Source organism: Microcaecilia unicolor, chromosome 8, assembly GCF_901765095.1.
Source record: "Microcaecilia unicolor chromosome 8, aMicUni1.1, whole genome shotgun sequence".
Classification (NCBI taxonomy): domain Eukaryota; kingdom Metazoa; phylum Chordata; class Amphibia; order Gymnophiona; family Siphonopidae; genus Microcaecilia; species Microcaecilia unicolor.
The window spans coordinates 216,710,128-216,734,387 of NC_044038.1; the positions used below are offsets into that span (position 1 = coordinate 216,710,128).

The following is a 24,260-nucleotide window of genomic DNA, read 5'->3' on the forward strand; positions in this document are numbered from 1 at the left end:
ACATGCTTCGGAAGAAATCGAAGAAGCATCGACACCGGTCTCCTCCCCGTGTCGGCACCGAGAGCTCTGGGTCGCCGAGGGATTCGGCACCCAGCAGGCATCGGCACCGAGAGGACCGCTCACCCTCTGTTCAGGAGGTGTCGATGCGCTCCGCTCTGGACAGCCCGGAACAGCCTCCACGCCCGGAACAGGTACTGACGTCGACGCCTGCATCGACCTCTCAGCCTTTCTCTGCAGCCGCTCTAAACGAGAGCCTCCGGGCCGTTCTCCCAGAGATTCTGGGAGAGCTGTTGCGCCCTACCCCTCCGGTACCGGCGGTGCTTGCGCCACCGGTACCGTCGAGCGTGGCGCCGGCTGGCCCATCGCCCAGGTTGAGGTCCCCGACGTCGGTACCGCGTGCGGTACCGACCGCGGCCACCTCCCAGGAAGGCTCCCCGACTACGTCGGCGGAGGGAGCTTCGCCGATGCGGGCGAGGGAGTCTACCTCTCGACGCCCCCATCGTGGACGGGGTTCCACGGAGTCGAGCAGGGCGAGGTTGCAGACACAGGTCCGTGAACTTGTGTCTGACACCGAGGGTGAGGCCTCGTGGGAGGAAGAGGAAGATCCCAGATATTTCTCTGACGAGGAGTCTGAGGGTCTTCCGTCTGATCCCACTCCCTCTCCTGAGAGACAGCTTTCTCCTCCCGAGAGTCTGTCTTTTGCCTCCTTTGTCCGGGAGATGTCTACGGCCATCCCCTTCCCGGTGGTTGTGGAGGACGAGCCCAGGGCTGAAATGTTTGAGCTCCTGGACTATCCTTCTCCACCTAAGGAAGCGTCCACTGTTCCCTTGCACCATGTCCTGAAGAAGACATTGCTTGCGAACTGGACCAAGCCATTAACTAATCCCCACATTCCCAAGAAGATCGAGTCCCAGTACCGGATCCATGGGGACCCAGAGCTGATGCGCACTCAGTTGCCTCATGACTCTGGAGTTGTGGATTTGGCCCTAAAGAAGGCTAAGAGTTCTAGGGAACATGCTTCGGCGCCCCCGGGCAAGGACGCTAGAACCTTAGACTCCTTTGGGAGGAAGGCCTACCATTCCTCTATGCTCGTGTCCAAGATCCAGTCTTACCAGCTCTACACGAGCATACACATGCGGAATAATGTGCGGCAGTTGGCGGGCTTGGTTGATGCTCTTCCCCCTGAGCAAGCCAAGCCTTTTCAGGAGGTGGTCAGGCAGCTGAAGGCGTGCAGAAAATTCCTGGCCAGAGGAGTTTATGACACTTTTGATGTTGCGTCCAGGGCCGCTGCTCAAGGTGTGGTGATGCGCAGGCTCTCATGGCTGCGTGCCGCCGACCTGGAGAATAGAATCCAGCAGCGGATTGCGGACTCGCCTTGCCGTGCGGATAACATTTTTGGCGAAAAAGTCGAGCAGGTGGTAGAGTCTCTCCACCAGCGGGACACCGCATTCGACAAGTTCGCCCGCCGGCAGCCTTCAGCTTCTACCTCTACAGGTAGACGATTTTTCGGGGGAAGGAAGACTGTTCCCTATACTTCTGGCAAGCGTAGGTACAATCCTCCTTCCCGACAGCCTGCGGCCCAGGCTAAGCCCCAGCGCGCTCGCTCTCGTCAGCAGCGTGCGACTCAGCAAGGCCCCGCGGCTCCCCAGCAAAAGCAAGGGGCGAGCTTTTGACTGGCTCCAGCAGAGCATAGCCGACATCCAAGTGTCAGTGCCGGGCGACCTGCCTGTCGGAGGGAGGTTGAAAGCTTTTCACCAAAGGTGGCCTCTCATAACCTCCGATCAGTGGGTTCTCCAAATAGTCCGGCAAGGATACACTCTCAATTTGGCTTCAAAACCTCCAAATTGTCCACCGGGAGCTCGGTCCTACAGCTTCCAGCACAAGCAGGTACTTGCAGAGGAACTCTCCGCCCTTCTCAGCGCCAATGCGGTCGAGCCCGTGCCATCCGGGCAAGAAGGGCTGGGGTTCTATTCCAGGTACTTCCTTGTGGAAAAGAAAACAGGGGGGATGCGTCCCATCCTAGACCTAAGGGCCCTGAACAAATATCTCGTAAAAGAAAAGTTCAGGATGCTTTCCCTGGGCACCCTTCTCCCCATGATTCAGCAAAACGATTGGCTATGCTCTCTGGACTTGAAGGATGCCTACACACACATCCCGATACTGCCAGCTCACAGACAGTATCTGCGATTTCAGCTGGGCACACGCCACTTCCAGTACTGTGTGCTACCCTTTGGGCTCGCCTCTGCGCCCAGGGTGTTCACAAAGTGCCTAGCTGTGGTAGCAGCGGCGCTTCGCAGGCTGGGGGTGCACGTGTTCCCATATCTCGACGATTGGCTGGTGAAGAACACATCCGAGGCAGGAGCCCTGCAGTCCATGCAGATGACTATTCGCCTCCTGGAGCTACTGGGGTTTGTGATAAATTACCCAAAGTCCCATCTTCTCCCAGTGCAGAAACTCGAATTCATCGGAGCCCTGCTGGATTCTCGGACGGCTCGCGCCTATCTCCCAGAGGCGAGGGCCAACAACTTGTTGTCCCTCGTCTCGCGGGTGCGAGCGTCCCAGCAGATCACAGCTCGGCAGATGTTGAGATTGCTGGGCCACATGGCCTCCACAGTTCATGTGACTCCCATGGCCCGCCTTCACATGAGATCTGCTCAATGGACCCTAGCCTCCCAGTGGTATCAGGCCGCCGGGGGTCTAGAGGACGTGATCCACCTGTCCACGAGTTTTCTCGAATCCCTGTATTGGTGGACGATTTGCTCCAATTTGACTCTGGGACGTCCCTTCCAAATTCCTCAGCCTCAAAAAGTGCTGACCACGGATGCGTCTCTCCTGGGATGGGGAGCTCATGTCGATGGGCTTCACACCCAAGGAAGGTGGTCCCTCCAAGAAAGCGATCTACAGATCAATCTTCTGGAGTTGCGAGCGATCTGGAACGCTCTGAAGGCTTTCAGAGATCGGCTGTCCCACCAAATTATCCAAATTCAGACAGACAATCAGGTTGCCATGTACTATGTCAACAAGCAGGGGGGCACCGGATCTCGCCCCCTGTGTCAGGAAGCCGTCAGCATGTGGCTCTGGGCTCGCCGTCAAGGCATGGTGCTCCAAGCCACATATCTGGCAGGCGTAAACAACAGTCTGGCCGACAGGTTGAGCAGGATTATGCAACCTCACGAGTGGTCGCTCAATTCCCGTGTGGTGCGACAGATCTTCCAGGCGTGGGGCACCCCCCTGGTGGATCTCTTCGCATCTCAAGTGAACCACAAGGTCCCTCAGTTCGTTCCAGGCTTCAGGCCAACGGCAGACTGGCGTCGGATGCCTTCCTCCTGGATTGGGGGGAAGGTCTGCTGTATGCTTATCCTCCCATTCCTCTGGTGGGGAAGACTTTGTTGAAACTCAAGCAAGACCGAGGCACCATGATTCTGATTGCTCCCTTTTGGCCGCGTCAGATCTGGTTCCCTCTTCTTCTGGAGTTATCCTCCGAAGAACCGTGGAGATTGGAGTGTTTTCCGACCCTCATCACGCAGGACGAAGGGGCTCTTCTTCATCCCAACCTCCAGTCCCTGGCTCTCACGGCCTGGATGTTGAGGGCGTAGACTTTGCCTCTTTGGGTCTGCCAGAGGGTGTCTCCCGCATCTTGCTTGCTTCCAGGAAAGACTCCACTAAGAGAAGTTACTTCTTTCATTGGAGGAGGTTTGCCGTCTGGTGTGACAGCAAGGCCCTAGATCCTCGCTCTTGTCCTACACAGACCCTGCTTGAATACCTTCTCCACTTGTCTGAGTCTGGTCTGAAGACCAACTCCGTAAGGGTTCACCTTAGTGCAATCAGTGCATACCATTACCAAGTGGAAGGTAAGCCGATCTCAGGACAGCCTTTAGTTGTTCGCTTCATGAGAGGTTTGCTTTTGTCAAAGCCCCCTGTCAAGCCTCCTACAGTGTCATGGGATCTCAATGTCGTTCTCACCCAGCTGATGAAACCTCCTTTCGAGCCACTGAATTCCTGCCATCCGAAGTACTTGACCTGGAAGGTCATTTTCTTGGTGGCAGTTACCTCGGCTCGTAGAGTCAGTGAGCTTCAGGCCCTGGTAGCCCAGGCCCCTTACACCAAATTTCATCACAACAGAGTAGTCCTCCGCACTCACCCTAAGTTTCTGCCAAAGGTTGTGTCGGAGTTCCATCTGAACCAGTCAATTGTCTTGCCAACATTCTTTCCCCGTCCTCATTCCTGCCCTGCTGAACGTCAGCTGCACACATTGGACTGCAAGAGAGCATTGGCCTTCTATCTGGAGCGGACACAGCCCCACAGACAGTCCGCCCAATTGTTTGTTTCTTTTGATCCCAACAAGAGGGGAGTGGCTGTAGGGAAACGCACCATATCCAATTGGCTAGCAGATTGCATTTCCTTCACTTACGCCTAGGCTGGGCTGGCTCTTGAGGGTCATGTCACGGCTCATAATGTTAGAGCCATGGCTGCGTCGGTAGCCCACTTGAAGTCAGCCACCATGGAGGAAATTTGCAAAGCTGCGACGTGGTCATCTGTCCACACATTCACATCTCATTACTGCCTGCAGCAGGATACCCGACGTGACAGTCGGTTCGGGCAGTCAGTTCTTCAGAACCTGTTTGGGCTTTAGGATCCAACTCCACCCCCCGAGGGCCCTGTTTGTTCTGTTCCAGGCTACACTCTCAGTTAGTTGGTAAATTTTTTAGGTCAATCTCAGTTATGTCCTCGCCGTTGCGAGGCCCAATTGACCAATGTTGTTGTTTTGAGTGAGCCTGGGGGCTAGGGATACCCCATCAGTGAGAACAAGCAGCCTGCTTGTCCTCGGAGAAAGCGAATGCTACATACCTGTAGAAGGTATTCTCCGAGGACAGCAGGCTGATTGTTCTCACAAACCCGCCCGCCTCCCCTTTGGAGTTGTGTCTTCCCTTGAAGTGTATTGTCTTGCTACATACTGGACTGGCCGGCTCGAGCCGGTTTCGGGCGGGAAGACGGCCGCGCATGCGCGGTGCGCGCGGGCGCGCGAGGGCTAGCAAAGGACTTTGCTAGTGAAGTTTCCGATTGGAGGGGCTGCCGTGGACGTCACCCATCAGTGAGAACAATCAGCCTGCTGTCCTCGGAGAATACCTTCTACAGGTATGTAGCATTCGCTTTCGTGCCTGATGATTGGGCCAGCCCTGCTTCATCCTTTCATCACTTGATAACCATTTTTCTAACAGTATCCTATATAATAATTCTCACCTCCAACATTCTGAGGCTGCCTGGAACCGTGGATCATGTTGGAGTAGATAATAGTGATGTCACACAACCCACACCAGATTGGCCAGTAGAAGGGAGAGGGGCGGAGCCACGATACAGGGAGCAGCGAATCAGCACAGCACGAGGAATGCAAAGCAGCAGCAGGAACAGAAGCCTCTCTCACACAGTCACTCTCACATACACTCTCTCAAACATACACACTCAGAGGAAAACCTTGCTAGCGCCCGTTTCCTTTCAAACAGAAACGGGCCTTTTTTACTAGTAATAATATAATTTATCACCAATTATCAAGTGCTTTTAGCCAAATCCTGTTAATGTCAATTAGGTAAAGCTAATTTTTTCATGTCTTTTTTTTCTTTTGCCTATTAGGCTTTTATCAGACCTTTCCGAGAGCATCATATTGACCCCACAGCAATTACAAGGCATGACTTCATAGAGACCAATGGAGACAACTGTATGTTGACAGTAATCCCTTTGGCAAATATGGCATACAAGTTTCTTTTCTTTTCTCCAGGTAAAGATACAACCTGTTGCATCACTGTCTTGTCCCTCCTTGGGAGTATAATCAATATGGGTATTCATACTGCACAATGTTTCAGGAATAGGGAGAGCAGGATTCCGAAACAGCTCACTCCTATGAGGAAATTGAGGAATCAGGGTGTGCATGACAAGAATAAAAATTTATGATCCATTTTTAAACAAATTGTTCCTGATTCTCGGGAACTCTTTGCCAGAGGAGGTGGTAACAGCGATTAACGTATCTGGGTTTAAAAAAGGGTTGGACAAATTCCTGGAGGAAAAGTCCATAGTCTGCTATTGAGACAGACAAGGGAAGCAACTGCTTGCCCTGGGATTTGTAGTAAGGAGTGTTGCCACGATTTGGGTTTCTGCCAGTTACTTGTGACCTGGCTTTGGCCACTGTTTGGAAAACAGGATACTGGGCTAGATGGACCATTGGTCTGACCCAGTATGGCTACTCTTATGTTCAGCCTCCTCTTGCAGCAAATGCATCTGGATCTGCTCGGTACTTGTCTGTGGATACTGCAGAGGAACGCTGGACACGCCCCCAACAGTTGCCATACAGCCATTGCACTTAAGGTGCATTGCTTTTGCCTTTTAATCTGTGTTTAAGTACAAAACCCTCACACTCTTTAGTAAACATGCTCCTATGTTTGTTAGAATTCCTAATAATAATTTAAATAAGTGTGAGGGAGATATGGAACTATCAATAGGCTTTAATTTTAAGTTCCCCAATAGATGGGAAATCCATGTAGCCTGGGTTTTTATTTATTTTAAGTTGGGGGAGGAGGGGAGAACAGAAAGCAGCTGACCATGATCATGATTCAGAATACCTGAGGTAGCCCACAACACCACGTTACTCATGCCCACAAAATTACATCTGTAATTTATCTCATGCTGGGTGTATTCCCACATACAGATGCTGAATTATTGAACATAACCAGCTTCTGGCAAGTCTTTCTATAACTTAATGTTCTGAAATCCACAGAGAGCACTTGACATTTTCTCTCAACATTACCAAAAAAAAAAAAGCACTTTTTTTTTCATATATATTTGCATGCTTTCTCCTATGCAGTTGCTAGCCTATGGATGACAGCCATTGATTAAATCTCACAGTAAATGTGTGATACAGCTTAACTGAAATCATATTAGGAGTCTTTTTTACTAAAATGCGCTAATGATTAGCACATGCTAAATGCCATGCAGCCCATTGAATATGGCTCTTAATGTATACTAATTTGTTAGTGTGTGCTAAATCCATTAATGCATCTTAGTAAAAGGCCCCCTAATTTTGTTGTTCCTAACTCATGTGTGTGTGCAATTTTTATATATATGTCAGTGTCCAATAGACTAAGAACCCTGGAGTGGAGGAGTGGCCTAGTGGCTAAAGCGCCAGTCTTGCCCAAGATCACAAGGAGCAGAAGCGGGATTTGAACCGACCACCTGTGGATTGCAAGTCACTTAACCCTCCATTGCGTCAGGTACAAACCTAGATTGTGAGCCCTCCTGGGACAGAGAAATATCCAGAGTACCTGAATGTAACTCACCTTGAGCTACTACTGAAAAAGGTGTGAGCAAAATCCAAATAAATTATTTGAGATTCTGTTGCTACTATTTGAGATTCTATATGGAATGTTGATATTATCTGAGATTCTACATGGAATGTTGCTATAGTGGAGGAGTGGCCCAGTGGTTAGAGCACCGGTCTTGCAATCCAGAGGTGGCCGGTTCAAATCCCACTGCTGCTCCTTGTGATCTTGGGCAAGTCACTTAACCCTCCATTGCCTCAGGTACAAACTTAGATTGTGAGCCCTCCTGGGACAGAGAAATATCTAGAGTACCTGAATGTAGCTCACCTTGAGCTGCTACTGAAAAAGGTGTGAGCAAAATATAAATAAATAAAAGGGTGTGCTAACTTTTTTTTTTCTAACCTTATAGATGCCTGTAATATTCTTGTGGGCATCTACATGGTTAGCACACGCTAAGTTTTAGCTCGCCTTTGTAAACAGAGCCCTAAGGTAGCATAATAAAACTGAAGATTAAGCTCATTGGAAAGATAGCTGCTGTAAAATTCCTACTTTCCAATCCAGCTGGAGCTCTTTTAATTTGACAATTACACTTAACAGATGTTTTTTCTTTCTTCCTCTGTAGAAGTCGTACATAAAACCTATGGCTGGGAATGCTTCATTTTCGCCCTTTCAATTTTTGTAACGTTGACAAACCAGATTCACAAGTGGTCCCATACCTACTTTGGTCTTCCTGGCTGGGTTATCTTTCTTCAAGACTGGCACATCATTTTACCACGCAAGCATCATCGCATCCATCACGTGTCTCCACACGAGACTTATTTCTGTATCACAACAGGTAACTGCACTTTTGCTTGTTATTGTAGGAATTCCCAGTATATGTAAAATGCTAACTAGTCTCCTTTTTTTTTTTTTTATTAACTGCTAGTTAATAGTTGAAATAGCTTAGCAGGGTTTAAAAAAGCTTTGGATAGCTTCCTATAAGAAAAGTCAATATGCCATTATTAAAATGGACTTAGGGAAAAATCCACTGCTTATTTCTGGGATAAGCAGCATAAAACATATTGTACTTTTTTCGGATGTTGCCAGGTACTTGTGACCTGGATTGGCCACTGTTGGAAACAGGATGCTGGGCTTGATGGACCTTCAGTCTGTCTCACTGTGGCAATACTTAAGTTCTTATGACTTTCCATCAAATGGTCTTTGGGTCCCTTTTATCAGACGTTCTCAAAGATGACTCTTCAGATCTGGGGGAAGTTTTTGGGGCATGGGGTGATGACCTGTGGTTTGAGAAATGACATTGTTCATAACATTTTCTTAAATTTATACTGTGGTTTGCAGAGAGAGATTGAGAGTTAGCTCCACAACTTATTTTATGGTGAGTCTAGTGATTGGATATCTGCTTGTAGGCTGGCCAGTGGCTGTATGGAAGAAGTGACTTCCTGTCAGTTCATCTTCTTTAAGGAATTGAAGGATTTTTTTTTTTTTTAGTCTGGCAGCATTGGAATGATCGATTTGTATAGGAGCTTTTGCACCTTTTAATGAGGTAGATTTCCTCAGGACAGAATAGTTTAGCTGCGTTAAGAGCAAATACTGGCCACAACAGTGGCAGCCACAAAGAGAAAAGAGTCTGCTAGAACAGTGGGAGCTGTGAAGATGGAATGGACGGCTGCCGTGGCCATGATATGAAATGCGGCCAAGAGCATTTGAAGTTGAAAAGATAAACCACACACTCCAATCCCTCCCTCCCCATACCCAGGCCAAGTGTACTTGTATGAGTATTTCCAAACATTTGTTGCCAATCTGAGAAAATTCCATCGCATTACATAGGTCATCCAAAAAGAGATAACTGCATTAAGCTTTTATCACAGACGCTCCTCCAATTACAACTACAGGAGATAGAAAATAAGCACTTAGTGGAGGAGTGGCCTGGTGGTTAGGGTGGTGGTGGACTTTGGTCCTGAGGAACTGAGTTCCATTCCCAATTCAGGCACAGGCAGCTCCTTGTGATTCTGGGCAAGTCACTTAACCCTCCATTGCCCCATGGAAGCCGCATTGAGCCTGCCATGAGTGGGAAAGCGCGGGGTACAAATGTAACAAAAATAAAATAGATACTATTGGAGATTCTACATGGAATGTTGCTACTATTGGAGATTCTACGTGGAATGTTGCTATTCCACTAGCAACATTCCATGCAGAAGCCTGCGCGGCCACATTGGTGATCTGCAAGGGCCGACTTCTACATGGAATGTTGCTAGTGGAATAGCAACATTCCATGTAGAATCTCAAATAGTAGCAACAGTGGAGGAGTGGCCTAGTGGTTAGGGTGGTGGACTTTGGTCCTGAGGAACTGAGTTCAATTCCCGGCACAGGCAACTCATTGTGACTCTGGGCAAGTCACTTAACCCTCCATTGCCCACCGCATTGAGCCTGCCATGAGTGGGAAAGCGCGGGGTACAAATGTAACAAAAATAAATAAAATAAAAATTATCAAAATTCGATCTTTCTATGTTGATAGTACACCTCCACTGGCTGCCGGTTGAGGCTAGGGTGATTTTTTTTTTTAATTTTATTGTATTCTGTATAAGATCTTGTATGACCTGGCACCATTGTATATGTAACCTTTACTTGAATTTGCATCTTCAGTAAGAACCCGGTCATTGAGGCAACCTAAACCTTTTGTTTTCGCTAGCCCTAGAGGGATGAAACTGTCTTGCTTGTTTGAATCCTTTCTCTTTTCAAGCAGCAAACGTTTAGAAAGGTTTTTCCAACTAAGCTATGATCTATTTTTTTATTTTATTTTTGTTACATTTGTACCCCGCGCTTTCCCACTCATGGCAGGCTCAATGCGGCTTACATATTGTATACAGGTACTTATTTGTACCTGGGGCAATGGAGGGTTAAGTGACTTGCCCAGAGTCACAAGGAGCTGCCTGTGCCTGAAGTGGGAATCGAACTCAGTTCCCCAGGACCAAAGTCCACCACCCTAACCACTAGGCCACTCCTCCACTGTTGCTACTATTGGAGATTCTACATGGAATGTTGCTATTCCATTAGCAACATTTCCATGTAGAAGTCGGCCCTTGCAGATCACCAATGTGGCCGAGCAGGCTTCTACATGGAATGTTGCTAGTGGAATAGCAACATTCCATGTAGAATCTCCAATAGTAGCAACATTCCGTGTAGAATCTCCAATAGTATGTATTTTATTTTTGTTACATTTGTACCCCGTGCTTTCCCACTCATGGCAGGCTCAATGCGGCTTACATGGGGCAATAGAGGGTTAAGTGACTTGCCCAGAGTCACAAGGAGCTGCCTGTGCCTGAAGAGGGAATCGAACTCAGTTCCTCAGTACCAAAGTCCACCACCCTAATTACTAGGCCACTCCTCCACTATTACAGGTTATAAAACTTTTAGAAAGCTTTTAAAGACATTTTTATTCCAAAGGGTTGTTACACAAGCAATAATGGTTTAGATAACTGATTTCATGAAGTCTTAAATTATGACAGGTTTTTTTTATTGTGTTATGTATTCTGACTGCTGTTTCTTATGAAATCATTGCGTGGTTCAATGTATTCCCGAGTTGTACTGGCACTTAAGTGTTGTGATTCACGTTGAACCAGTTTAGGCACACGTGGCATAGAAGAATAAATATTATTAACGCCAACCTGCAGTTCCATACTAACTGGTAACCCCTTCACACCCACACTTGCCTTTTCCCTATGTATTCCCATAAACCAAATACAAGAATATCTTTTGTTTCTTTAAGGGACTGTGGTAAAGCAGCCCATAAATGGGGACCATCAACATATCTGTGCTGAAATTGAACTTAAAGAAGACAGTGGAGGGATCTCATCCAAATATTTCCTAGTTGAGCATAAGCAAAGAGGGATAACAGTATAATCATTGTGTAATGTCCACACTGGCATGTTTTTGTATTTAATGCATGTACAGTGGGGGAAATAAGTATTTGATCCCTTGCTGATTTTGTAAGTTTGCCCACTGACAAAGACATGAGCAGCCCATAATTGAAGGGTAGGTTATTGGTAACAGTGAGAGATAGCACATCACAAATTAAATCCGGAAAATCACATTGTGGAAAGTATATGAATTTATTTGCATTCTGCAGAGGGAAATAAGTATTTAATCCCTCTGGCAAACAAGACCTAATACTTGGTGGCAAAACCCTTGTTGGCAAGCACAGCGGTCAGACGTCTTCTGTAGTTGATGATGAGGTTTGCACACATGTCAGGAGGAATTTTGGTCCACTCCTCTTTGCAGAACATCTCTAAATCATTAAGAGTTCTGGGCTGTCGCTTGGCAACTCGCAGCTTCAGCTCCCTCCATAAGTTTTCAATGGGATTAAGGTCTGGTGACTGGCTAGGCCACTCCATGACCCTAATGTGCTTCTTCCTGAGCCACTCCTTTGTTGCCTTGGCTGTATGTTTTGGGTCATTGTCATGCTGGAAGACCCAGCCACGACCCATTTTTAAGGCCCTGGCGGAGGGAAGGAGGTTGTCACTCCGAATTGTACGGTACATGGCCCCATCCATTCTCCCATTGATGCGGTGAAGTAGTCCTGTGCCCTTAGCAGAGAAACACCCCCAAAACATAACATTTCCACCTCCATGCTTGACAGTGGGGACGGTGTTCTTTGGGTCATAGGCAGCATTTCTCTTCCTCCAAACACGGCGAGTTGAGTTCATGCCAAAGAGCTCAATTTTTGTCTCATCTGACCACAGCACCTTCTCCCAATCACTCTCGGCATCATCCAGGTGTTCACTGGCAAACTTCAGACGGGCCGTCACATGTGCCTTCCGGAGCAGGGGGACCTTGCGGGCACTGCAGGATTGCAATCCGTTATGTCGTAATGTGTTACCAATGGTTTTCGTGGTGACAGTGGTCCCAGCTGCCTTGAGATCATTGACAAGTTCCCCCCTTGTAGTTGTAGGCTGATTTCTAACCTTCCTCATGATCAAGGATACCCCACGAGGTGAGATTTTGCATGGAGCCCCAGATCTTTGTCGATTGACAGTCATTTTGTACTTCTTCCATTTTCTTACTATGGCACCAACAGTTGTCTCCTTCTCGCCCAGCGTCTTACTGATGGTTTTGTAGCCCATTCCAGCCTTGTGCAGGTGTATGATCTTGTCCCTGACATCCTTAGACAGCTCCTTGCTCTTGGCCATTTTGTAGAGGTTAGAGTCTGACTGATTCACTGAGTCTGTGGACAGGTGTCTTTCATACAGGTGACCATTGCCGACAGCTGTCTGTCATGCAGGTAACGAGTTGATTTGGAGCATCTACCTGGTCTGTAGGGGCCAGATCTCTTACTGGTTGGTGGGGGATCAAATACTTATTTCCCTCTGCAGAATGCAAATAAATTCATATACTTTCCACAATGTGATTTTCCGGATTTAATTTGTGATGTGCTATCTCTCACTGTTACCAATAACCTACCCTTCAATTATGGGCTGCTCATGTCTTTGTCAGTGGGCAAACTTACAAAATCAGCAAGGGATCAAATACTTATTTCCCCCACTGTATATTAAACACACATGGTGCCAAAAAATAAAATACTTTCAAGAAAGCTGAAGCATATCCTTGGGCATTCTGTGTACAAAATAGTGTTTAGAATTATTTCAGGTTTGGCTCCTAATTATACTGTTGATAAACTTGCCTTTACCAGGTAAATTGTTTTACACTTTCTCTTGAGAAAAGGAGTTGGTTCTTAAAAAAAATGAAAAGTTTCTCTCTTGGTTTTCTCAACAGGCGGTAGTATCACATTGGAATTCTCTTCCTATTATAGTAAAGCAGGAGACCATGTTACATGGGGTTTAGAAAGGCCAAAAAACTAATTTCAAAAATACTTTGGGTGAATTTAGTTTATGATTTTATACATTTTTAATGTACATCTTAATATCGTAATCCGCAGTGAAGTAGCGGAATATGAAGGTTATGTTCTGTTGGAGCTCCAGCTTACATGCTCATAGCTGAAGGAGACCAGCACTGACAGATCTTTTGAGATGTGCTTAGTTCCTTGGCATTTGCTTTGATTTGATTGTTTGTTTGTTTATTTATTTATTGCATTTGTATCCCACATTTTCCCACCTATTTGCAGGCTCAATGTGGCTTACAGTGTTCCGTCATGGCATTCGCCATTCCAGAGTAAAATATACAATTGATGTTACATAGAGAACATGGATGACATTGAATTAAGCAAACAGATATAGTAAGAAAACAGTCAGATTATGAGGTAGAGTGGTGATGTGTTACAATGTCTGTTATTGATCATTGTGGTATGCCTTGTTGAAGAGATAGGTCTTCAGAGATTTACGAAAGTTAATTCATTCGTAAATTGTTTTTAAGTTAAGTGGCAGTGCATTCCACAACTGCGTGCTCATGTAGGAAAAGCTGGACGCATGTGTTAGCCTGTATTTTAGTCCTCTACAGCTGGGGAAGTGAAGATTAAGGAATGTGCGGACTGATCTTTTAGCATTCTTGGGTGGTAGGTCAACAAGGTCTGACATATAGGCCGGGGCGTCTCCGTGAATGATTTTATGAACTAGAGTGCAGACCTTGAACGTGATACATTCTTTGAGAGGAAGCCAGTGTAGTTTTTCTCTTAGGGGTTTTGCACTTTCGTATTTTGTTTTTCCAAATATGGAGAGCTGGCCAACCCAATAATTTGATTAAGATGAGTTTGGAGAAAGTTTGACTTGTTGTTGTTGTTGCTCAGGGAAATTGAGCTTTAAACTTTTGTTGCCCACATATACCCAGTTCGGAGTTTGGAATAAGGTACACTTCCTTCTGATTGATCTACAGTACAGTATTATTGATTATTCGATCATCCGGCAATATCTGACACTCCCTGGTGATGTCACATTTGTTTCTATTAAAAATCTTTGTTTTAGATCTGTGCCTTTGTTTATGAATTGTTTGAGGGATTTATGCTGTGGGTTGTTTTTTTTTAATTTGTATTATCCAACATTTCAGTTATCCGATGAAGGGTCAGTCCTGTTTATTGGATATTTGAGACCATACTGTATTTGTATTTCTTCTGGCCAAACTCTGGCTCTTGTTGCTCGTCTGTCGGCCTTATTGATGAATTTTCAGTGTATCCATGTTGTATGTACACAAGACGAACGTGCACGCAAGGTATGTTTTAGTATCTTGTGGGACAGAGGATCATTGATTGTAACTTTGATGTGATTGATTGGATCCTGCCTTCATTTTGAGGAAAAGCTTTGATAAATGTAAGCTGCTTTTATAGTTTGGTGAGCATTGAAAAGGTTTGTACCACTATGGGGTGGCTGCTGCTGCTGTAGCGCAGTCATTGGGCAGTGAAAAGGGAACTAGCATTTGTGAACCAGGAAGGCAGCCTACTGCTGTAGCAACAGGTTCAGAGACCAAGTTATATGGAGGGGAAGAAAAAAAAATTAGCTTCTCTCAAAAATGATTTCCCTGACTCCTAAAAACTTCGTAAAAAGAAGTCAACCCCTTCTAGTGACTACAGATCAGTGTCGGTAGTAAAGCTGAAACACCATAAAGATAATATAATGCTACAGTGGTAGGCTGTACATCCAACAACGCAGTACAGAATTTAGAAATGGCACTTTTTTTTCCTCCTCCTTGTTTTGCAGGCTTGTGGCACAAGCTTGTTTTGGAATCGCTGATGCTGAAACCCACTTCACATTGGGTCACTTCCTCTGCCAGCTTAGACCAGACTGTTTATATGAACTGTGGGGATCCGGTGATTCACATAAGCATTTTGTGAATCACGGGACCCCGGTGCATGGGTTCACTTCCTCCTCCTGCCCTGTGATCTCTGCAGGAGAGGAGGAGAGCCAGCTCTAGGAGTACCAGCTCTAGGAGTACAAGGAGAGGGGGGCAGAGAAATGTGAGTGTGCCATTGGGGAGGGTGGGAAATAAAGGAACTTTTGGGCCTTAAAATGGGGAAATTCTGTGCAAAAACACTACAAATAAATAGCACAGAATTTTCAAAGATTTTGCACAGAATTCTTCCAGGAGTAAACATATTATTTAGGAGTGGAGGAATAGCCTAGTGGTTAGTGCAGTGGACTTTGATCCTGGGGAACTGAGTTCGATTCCCACTGCAGCTCCTTGTGACTCTGGGCAAGTCACTTAACCCTCCATTGCCCCTGGTACAAAATAAGTACCTGAATATATGTAAACCGCTTTGAATGTAGTTGCAAAAACCTCAGAAAGGTGGTATATCAAGTCCCATTTCCCCTTTCCCTATATTATCTCTCTATATAAAACGCACCTCCAACGTTCGAATGAAGCCTCTGTTAGCCAAAAGTGAAGGGGGTGAGATCGCATTGTGTCTGCCCCGCCCACGCGTCAAACGTGATGACGTCGAGGGCGGAGCAATGACACTCATCCAATCACAACGCTCGGCAGCGAAGCGTCAGGGAAGGAGGCGGCGCTCTCAATGTCTAGCCTTCCCTTCGCTGTGTTCCGCCTTCTTCTGACGTCAAGGATGACGTCAAAAGAAGGCGGAACACAGCGAAGGGAAACCTAGACGTCGGGAGCACCGCCTCCTTCCCTGACGCTTCGCTGCCGGAACCGCCACGGAGGTAAATTTAAAAACAAGAAAAAAAAAATAAAAACCATGTTGGGGGGAGCGAAGAGGGTGGCCACAAAAAAAAAACAATGGGAGCGGGAGGGCAGGGGAGAAACGACACCATGGATGCGAAGGGGGGGGGGGGGAAGAAGAGGGCGGCCCAGGCTGGGACATGGGAGAGAGAGGAGCATGGATGCAAGGGGGGGTCAAGGAAGGGAGACAGGGGACTTGCTGGAAAAGGATGAATGGAGGCGGCAGGGGACAGAGGAGCATGGATGGGCATGGATTGGGAGGGCAGGACTCAGGGAGAGGGGAATTGCTGGATAGGGATGAATGGAGGGGCCAGGTGACAGAGGAGCATGGATTGGAAGGGCAGGACTCAGGGAGAGGGGAATTGCTGGATAGGGATGAATGGAGGGGGCAGATGGCCATGGATGCATATGGATTGCAGGGCAGGCCTCAGGCAGAGAGGGGAATTGCTGGATAGGGATGAATGGAGGGGCCAGGTGACAGAGGAGCATGGATTGGAAGGCCAGGACTCAGGGAGAGGGGAATTGCTGGATAGGGATGAATGGAGGGGACAGATGGCCATGGATGCATATGGATTGCAGGGCAGGCCTCAGGCAGAGAGGGGAATTGCTGGATAGGGATGAATGGAGGGGCCAAGTGACAGAGGAGCATGGATTGGAAGGGCAGGACTCAGGGAGAGGGGAATTGCTGGATAGGGATGAATGGAGGGGACAGATGGCCATGGATGGATATGGATTGCAGGGCAGGCCTCAGGCAGAGAGGAGAAATGCTGGATAGGGAAAAATGGAGGGGCCAGGTGACAAAGGAGCATGGATTGGCATGGATTGGAAGGGCAGGACTCAGGGAGAGGGGAATTGCTGGATAGGGATGAATGGAGGGGACAGATGGCCATGGATGCATATGGATTGCAGGGCAGGCCTCAGGGAGACAGCGGAATTGCTGGATAGGGATGAATGGAGGGGCCAGGTGACAGAGGAGCATGGATTGGACTCACACTTTCACTCTGACTCTCAAACACTCACTCTCACATACACTCTCCCAAACACACACACTCCGAGGAAAACCTTGCTAGCGCCCGTTTCATTTGTGTCAGAAACGGGCCTTTTTTACTAGTATATAATATAGACAACATTAGTAATACAAAGGCATTGAGATAAAGTGGATATATGTACTTTTGAATAAGGTACGTGGAATTGTTGTCAGTTACAGGGTGTGTGGCATGCTAGCCTAGATATGGAGTGAGTGGATAGTCTCGATCATCACACCCGTTAAAAGCTTGATAGAAGAGCCAGACTTTCATCTGCTTCCTGAAATAGAGGTAGTCTTGAGTTAGCCATGCGCCCTCCCTGCCCATCTTCAAATCCTTACTCAAAGCCTACCTCTTCACTGTAGCTTTCGGCACATAACCACTTACCTCTATCCAGGAAACCTACACTGCCCCATTTGATTGACTACATACTTGTCCTTTAGATTGTAAGCTCTTTTGAGCAGGGATTGTCCTTCCTCGTTTAAAATTGTACAGCGCTGCATAACCCTAGTAGCACTTTAGAAATGTTAAGTAGTAGTAGAATGTGGAGGCTACTCCTGAGAAGGCTTCCTGGCAGGTATCAGATTGTGCAATTTTGATTAACAAGGGTACAATTAGGGATGCTCCTTGAGAGGATACAAAACTATTCAAGGTTGTTAAAACATGTGCAGACTGTGAAATATTGCAGGAAGACCTTAGGAAATTGGAAGACTTGGCATCCAAATAGCAGATGAAATTTAATGTGGACAAATGCAAGGTGTGATACACATTGGAAAGAATAATCCGAATCATAGTTAACCTGATGCTAGGGTCCACCTTGGGGGTCAGCGATCAAGAAAAAGATCTGAGTGTCATTGTAGATAATACACTGAAATCTTCTGCTGAGTGTATGGCGGCAGCCAAAAAAGCAAATTGGATGCTAGGAATTATTAGGAAAGGGATGGTGAATAAGACCGGAAACACTATAATGCCTTTGTATCGCTTTGAGTATTGCGTTCAGTTCTGGTCGCCGTTTCTCAAAAAAGATATAGCAGAATTAGAAAAGGTTCAAAGAAGAGAGACCAAAATGATAAAAGGGGATGGAACTCCTCTCGTATGAGGAAAAGCTAAAGAGATTAGGGCTTTTCAGTTTGGAAAAGAGATTGATGAGGGGAGATATGATTGAGGTCTATAAAATCCTGAGTGATGTAAAATGAGTAGAAGTAAATCGATTTTTTACTTGTTCCAAAAGTATAAAGACTAGGGGACACTTGAGGAAGTTACATGGAAATTCTTTAAAACAAATAGGAGGAAATATTTTTTTCACTCAACGAATAAGCTCTGGAACTCTTTGCCGGAGGATGTGGTAACAGCAGTTAGCGTATCTGGGTTTTAAAAAGGTTTGGACACATTCCTGGAGGAAAAGTCCATAGTCTGCTATTGAGACAGACATGGGAAGCAACTGCTTGCCCTGTGATATGTAGTATGGAGTGTTGCCACAATGTGGGTTTCTGCCAGGTACTTGTGACCTGGCTTGGCCGCTGTGTGGAAAACAGGATGCTGAGCTAGATGGACCATTGGTCTGACCCAGTGTGGCTACTCTTATGTTCTTATGCAGATGTGCAGACAAAATTGCTCAGTTGGAAGAGGTTAATCGGGTTTTGGTAAAAGATAGTATTGGCGTTGAGATCTAAATGAGGTGTTCTTGAGAATAATTATTGCTGTAATAATTTGAGGTTATTTTCCCTTTAATTGGATAATTTCAGCTGCTAAAATGCTTAAGGTTTATTTTACATAAGTACATAAGTACATAAGTAGTGCCATACTGGGAAAGACCAAAGGTCCATCTAGCCCAGCATCCTGTCACCGACAGTGGCCAATCCAGGTCAAGGGCACCTGGCACGCTCCCCAAACGTAAAAACATTCCAGACAAGTTATACCTAAAAATGAGGAATTTTTCCAGTCCATTTAATAGCGGTCTATGGACTTGTCCTTTAGGAATCTATCTAACCCCTTTTTAAACTCCGTCAAGCTAACCGCCCGTACCACGTTCTCCGGCAATGAATTCCAGAGTCTAATTACACGTTGGGTGAAGAAAAATTTTCTCCGATTCGTTTTAAATTTACCACACTGTAGCTTCAACTCATGCCCTCTAGTCCTAGTATTTTTGGATAGCGTGAACAGTCGCTTCACATCCACCCGATCCATTCCACTCATTATTTTATACACTTCTATCATATCTCCCCTCAGCCGTCTCTTCTCCAAGCTGAAAAGCCCTAGCCTTCTCAGCCTCTCTTCATAGGAAAGTCGTCCCATCCCCACTATCATTTTCGTCGCCCTTCGCTGTACCTTTTCCAATTCTACTATATCTTTTTTGAGATACGGAGACCAGTACTGAACACAATACTCCAGGTGCGGTCGCACCATGGAGCGATACAACGGCATTATAACATCCGCACACCTGGACTCCATACCCTTCTTAATAACACCCAACATTCTATTCGCTTTCCTAGCCGCAGCAGCACACTGAGCAGAAGGTTTCAGCGTATCATCGACGACGACACCCAGATCCCTTTCTTGATCCGTAACTCCTAACGCGGAACCTTGCAAGACGTAGCTATAATTCGGGTTCCTCTTACCCACATGCATCACTTTGCACTTGTCAACATTGAACTTCATCTGCCACTTGCACGCCCATTCTCCCAGTCTCGCAAGGTCCTCCTGTAATCGTTCACATTCCTCCTGCGACTTGACGACCCTGAATAATTTTGTGTCATCGGCGAATTTAATTACCTCACTAGTTATTCCCATCTCTAGGTCATTTATAAATACATTAAAAAGCAACGGACCCAGCACAGACCCCTGCGGGACCCCACTAACTACCCTCCTCCACTGAGAATACTGGCCACGCAATCCTACTCTCTGCTTCCTATCTTTCAACCAGTTCTTAATCCATAATAATACCCTACCTCCGATTCCATGACTCTGCAATTTCTTCAGGAGTCTTTCGTGCGGCACTTTGTCAAACGCCTTCTGAAAATCCAGATATACAATATCAACCGGCTCCCCATTGTCCACATGTTTGCTTACCCCCTCAAAAAAATGCATTAGATTGGTGAGGCAAGACTTCCCTTCACTAAATCCGTGCTGACTTTGTCTCATCAGTCCATGTTTTTGTATATGCTCTGCAATTTTATTCTTAATAATAGCCTCCACCATCTTGCCCGGCACCGACGTCAGACTCACCGGTCTATAATTTCCCGGATCTCCTCTGGAACCTTTCTTAAAAATCGGAGTAACATTGGCTACCCTCCAGTCTTCCGGTATTACACTCGATTTTAGGGACAGATTGCATATTTCTAACAGTAGCTCCGCAAGTTCATTTTTTAGTTCTATTAATACTCTGGGATGAATACCATCAGGTCCCGGTGATTTACTACTCTTCAGCTTGCTGAACTGACCCATTACATCCTCCAAGGTTACAGAGAATTTGTTTAGTTTCTCCGACTCCCCCGCTTTTACTAGTGTTTTACTTTTGGGAGATTCCGATTTACATAACTTATCTAAGGTTTATGATGTTTCTGCCTCTGCTGGGATTGAAAGGAAGTGAGGAAGAATTTGATGTTATTCATGCCCCTTGAGATCTGACTTTGACCACTATATTAGAGACTTCTGTGGTGGAGACCCATAATATCAAATCAATTATTATATATCACTAATATCCCATTTCCAGGGTTCAGTGTGGTTTACATTCTAGGTGAGACAAAAGCTGATAATGTTAGTGTGAAGTATGAGAACAATTAGAGACCATTGTTGTAATGCATGAGACCAAAACATTATAGGAAAGGATAATGGATGATACTAGGAGGTAGAAGTCAATGGATTGTTATGAAGCAGTCTTTGGGAAGAGAAAGGTTTTTAGACTCTTCCTGAAGCTAAGGTAGCTGTTTTCTGTTGTGAAGGTAATAGGTAGAGAGTTCCATATTTTAACTCCAAGTACAGGGAATAAAGAGCTGAAAATCTTCTGATATTTGAATTGCCTTTTGAAACGGTGACGCTAGCATCGGTTGTTCTTTCAGTCTGTTAGACTGGACCAAATGTAGCAAAGTGGTCTTAGAGCAGTTCAGAGTTGAAACCCTGTAAGATTTGAAAAATAGCCATCTTGGTAGCTACTTCCTTCACTCTTCTGACAGGGATAGGATTTTTTCCTTATAGTTTAAATATTCTGTTTTATTTCGTGGGCATGATATATTTTCTGATTTACCCCCAGCAACATTGCAAATTAGATGAGAATTTTTGTCCTTTGGGACTTAGGATATTGGTGGATATTGGTCCTTAATTTAGGGGGGGGGGGGGTTCTGAAGTTTCCTAGGAAATGTGAAATTAGAAACAATCTAGGTTATATGTTTCATTTTTGCCTTCTCAATTGAAAGATATTTTGGATGCTAAAGAAAATAATAGTTTGTATTTGAAGCAAGTTAGTTTCTCCTGCCTACAAGTTCATAAAGGGAAGACTAGTCTTACTGAGGGTTTCAATTTGCATTTTTCCTTTACCTGGTGTCTTCTTCCCAGTGGTGGACTTTGGAAATTCTTTTCCTTCATTGTTTTGTTTCCTATTATGACTGTGTGTTTAAATTTGGATTAAAAATTCTGTAATTCTATAATTTAAAAAAAATCTGTCCATTTGCACTTCATGGTAGAAGAAAGGTGGGTTATAAATAGATGATTTGTAGATAAGTGAAGTACATCTGCATGGAAGTCTAATGAGGTGTAGCATAGCACCGTCTCTTATTCACTAGATCCACAATGGAAAGAATGGAGGGAGCTCTGTGCGTGCACACACACATGTCCTAGGGAGGGCCCCTAAAGTTTCTATTCAACTGTCCCTTTCCTTATTTCCAATCTACAGATTTTGACTACTCGTGTGTGACCTGCACCTCTCCTAACTTAAAATATGTAAAAGGAAATCCTATAGTCTTGGTCTTCACTCCCAGTATGAGGGCCAACAACAGGTCAGAGGTTTCAGGAGAGAGAGAGAGATTTGCATATAGTGGAAGTAGTGGGCGGGCATGCAAATCATCTCATGCATATTCTTTGCCTTTCTACCCCTGTGAGAAATTTCTTCAATAAGTTACATTTACTATATTACCTCTACTTAGTAACTTTAGCCTTTTTCAATATATAAAAAAAACTTTATTTATTCAATATTTCTTTGACAAATTACACAATCTTAAAACCCACCTTATCCTCACTAAGGATAAGGTGGGTTTTAAGATTGTGTAATTTGTCAAAGAAATATTGAATAAATAAAGTTTTGTTATATATTGAAAACGGATGCATATTCATTAGAGATGTACTGAATACCTGACGTATTGGTGGTCCTTGCACTGGGAGGTCATATAGGATAGCCTGATCAGAAGAATGATTTGTAAAAATGATTGTCATCCACCCCCTCCTCCCCCCCCCCCCCCCCCAAAAAAAAAAAAAGAAAATACCTGTAAAAGTAAGCTTTGTTGTAGTTATTTTCTGTTGATTGGCTGCTTGGCACTTATGGGATTTTATTTCTTCTTCCCTTTTTTTAAGGTTGGTTAAACTATCCCTTGGAGAAAATTGGATTTTGGAGGTGTTTAGAGGACATTATTCAACGAGTGACTGGAGAAAAACCTAGATCTGATGACTTGAAGTGGGCTCAAAAAATCCAATGAAACATTGCCAGCCTATTGGAATCCTGTAACTCGTTGCCAACCTTAATTTAAAAAGCCATCAGCCAAATACAAGACTTAATGAGACACTCTAGACAATAAAGCACAAAGTAAAGTGCTAACACCATCCTAACTGCAATTAAGGAACTTATTAAAAATAATACTTGAACAGAGAGTTTAGTTTTCAGTTTGTATTGAGCTTCTTAGTTCTAACTATTTTTGCTGATGTCTTAGATAATATTTCACCTTATGGAGTCTTATAGGACCAGCGTATGAGCCAGACAGAAAGGAAACACCTTGTAACGTGAACTGAGGAAGCGCATCGGTGAAACAATGAGCATTTGTTGTATCAACATTAATTTACTATTTAGAAATAGCTTGATATTTTATGAAGAGAATGAAGGCTACGAAAAAGCGTTGAATCTTTTACTATACAGTGCATGGAAACTGCATACAGACCAACCAGATGGGATCTCTGTGTCTCTTGCAATGAGTTTAGCAGTGGAACAGTTTCCTTTCTACTGTGTGGTCTGTTCTTCTTGATGTGCAATGGGATATTACTTTTGCAAGTGCCCCCATATGGCACGTAAACATCCAGAAACAATTTCTGTTCCCAGAGCGGACAGGCACTGAGTTAGACATTCCATCCTTTGATGCTTGCCATAGATCATTCAGATGCTGATATACACTCATTCGAGAATCGCAATGGCAAAGATCTTTCCCATTGTTGAATAAGATCGATCAGAATGGACATGCTAGAACTGAACACTTGGAGGGAGTTAGTATGTTTTAAGAGTTAAAGATATCAAATTTCTGTTTTTAGAAGGAACATATTAAAAGGTTGGTGTTTTTAAGGTGCTTGTTTTGTTTCTGTGAATATTATAAAGCCTTAATCATTTTTTTTGTGCAATAGACATTAATTTGATTCTCTGAATGTATATATTTATAACAAAGTAAAAAAACAAAAAAAAACCTTGTCAATATTAACTGTGTCTGTCAAAATCTTGTCAAATGAAGGTGGAACAGCAGTGAAATGAACACATATGAGCATTACTGAGTTTGCAGTTCTGAAAAGGACTGTCTTTATATTAAAATATCCAGTGCCATGCCTGTCCAGCATAGCTGGTGACAAACATTGGTCTTCATTTCCACTACCAGGTTGTGTTTGAACTGAACTTCTCCTTATGTTGGGTTCTCGCCCAAAGTCTATAGAAATCAAAATGTATATCTACTGTTTGATGTAGTTCAAAAGGTAGGTCATTCCACAGTTCAGCACCCAGTACTCCAAGTAAATTATATATATTCTGCCTAATCCTAGAAGTAGTGACCTACAAATTCAGAAATGTATTTATATGCTGGGTCTAAAACTGCAGTTGAATATTCTTAAAGAAAAGCGGTACTTTCCACAGATATGCACAGCATTGGGGTGGGGTGGGGGGGAATTCTTTCACCTCCAGCTCAATGCAGAGCATCAAATGTAAACAGCAGCCCCTATGCCAATCCAGAACCATGAAGATATTTACATCGGGCCAGTGTTTTTGGTTATACCAATAACTGTTCTCACATTGTTACGTGCTAGCCTTGAAGTGTTAAGTTTTGGAACTAGAAATATTTGTATTTTTGATTCTTTG

General features: G+C 44.9%; 1 protein-coding gene across 2 annotated transcripts in view; it reads left to right on the forward strand.

Annotated features, from left to right (window-relative positions):
- The window catches only part of TMEM189 (transmembrane protein 189), a 66,169-nt gene extending 42,486 nt beyond the window's left edge, over positions 1-23,683 (forward strand). The window contains exons 4-6 of one of the 2 annotated variants that reach the window (XM_030211290.1): positions 5,629-5,773; positions 7,930-8,142; positions 22,511-23,679. In XM_030211290.1, coding sequence (XP_030067150.1) covers positions 5,629-5,773; positions 7,930-8,142; positions 22,511-22,632 — 480 coding nt within the window. In that variant the 3' untranslated portion in view covers positions 22,633-23,679. Of the gene's footprint in view, positions 1-5,628; positions 5,774-7,929; positions 8,143-22,510 lie in introns of both variants that reach the window. The other variant, XM_030211291.1, reaches the window with a different exon arrangement.
- Positions 23,684-24,260: the final 577 nt, after the last annotated feature.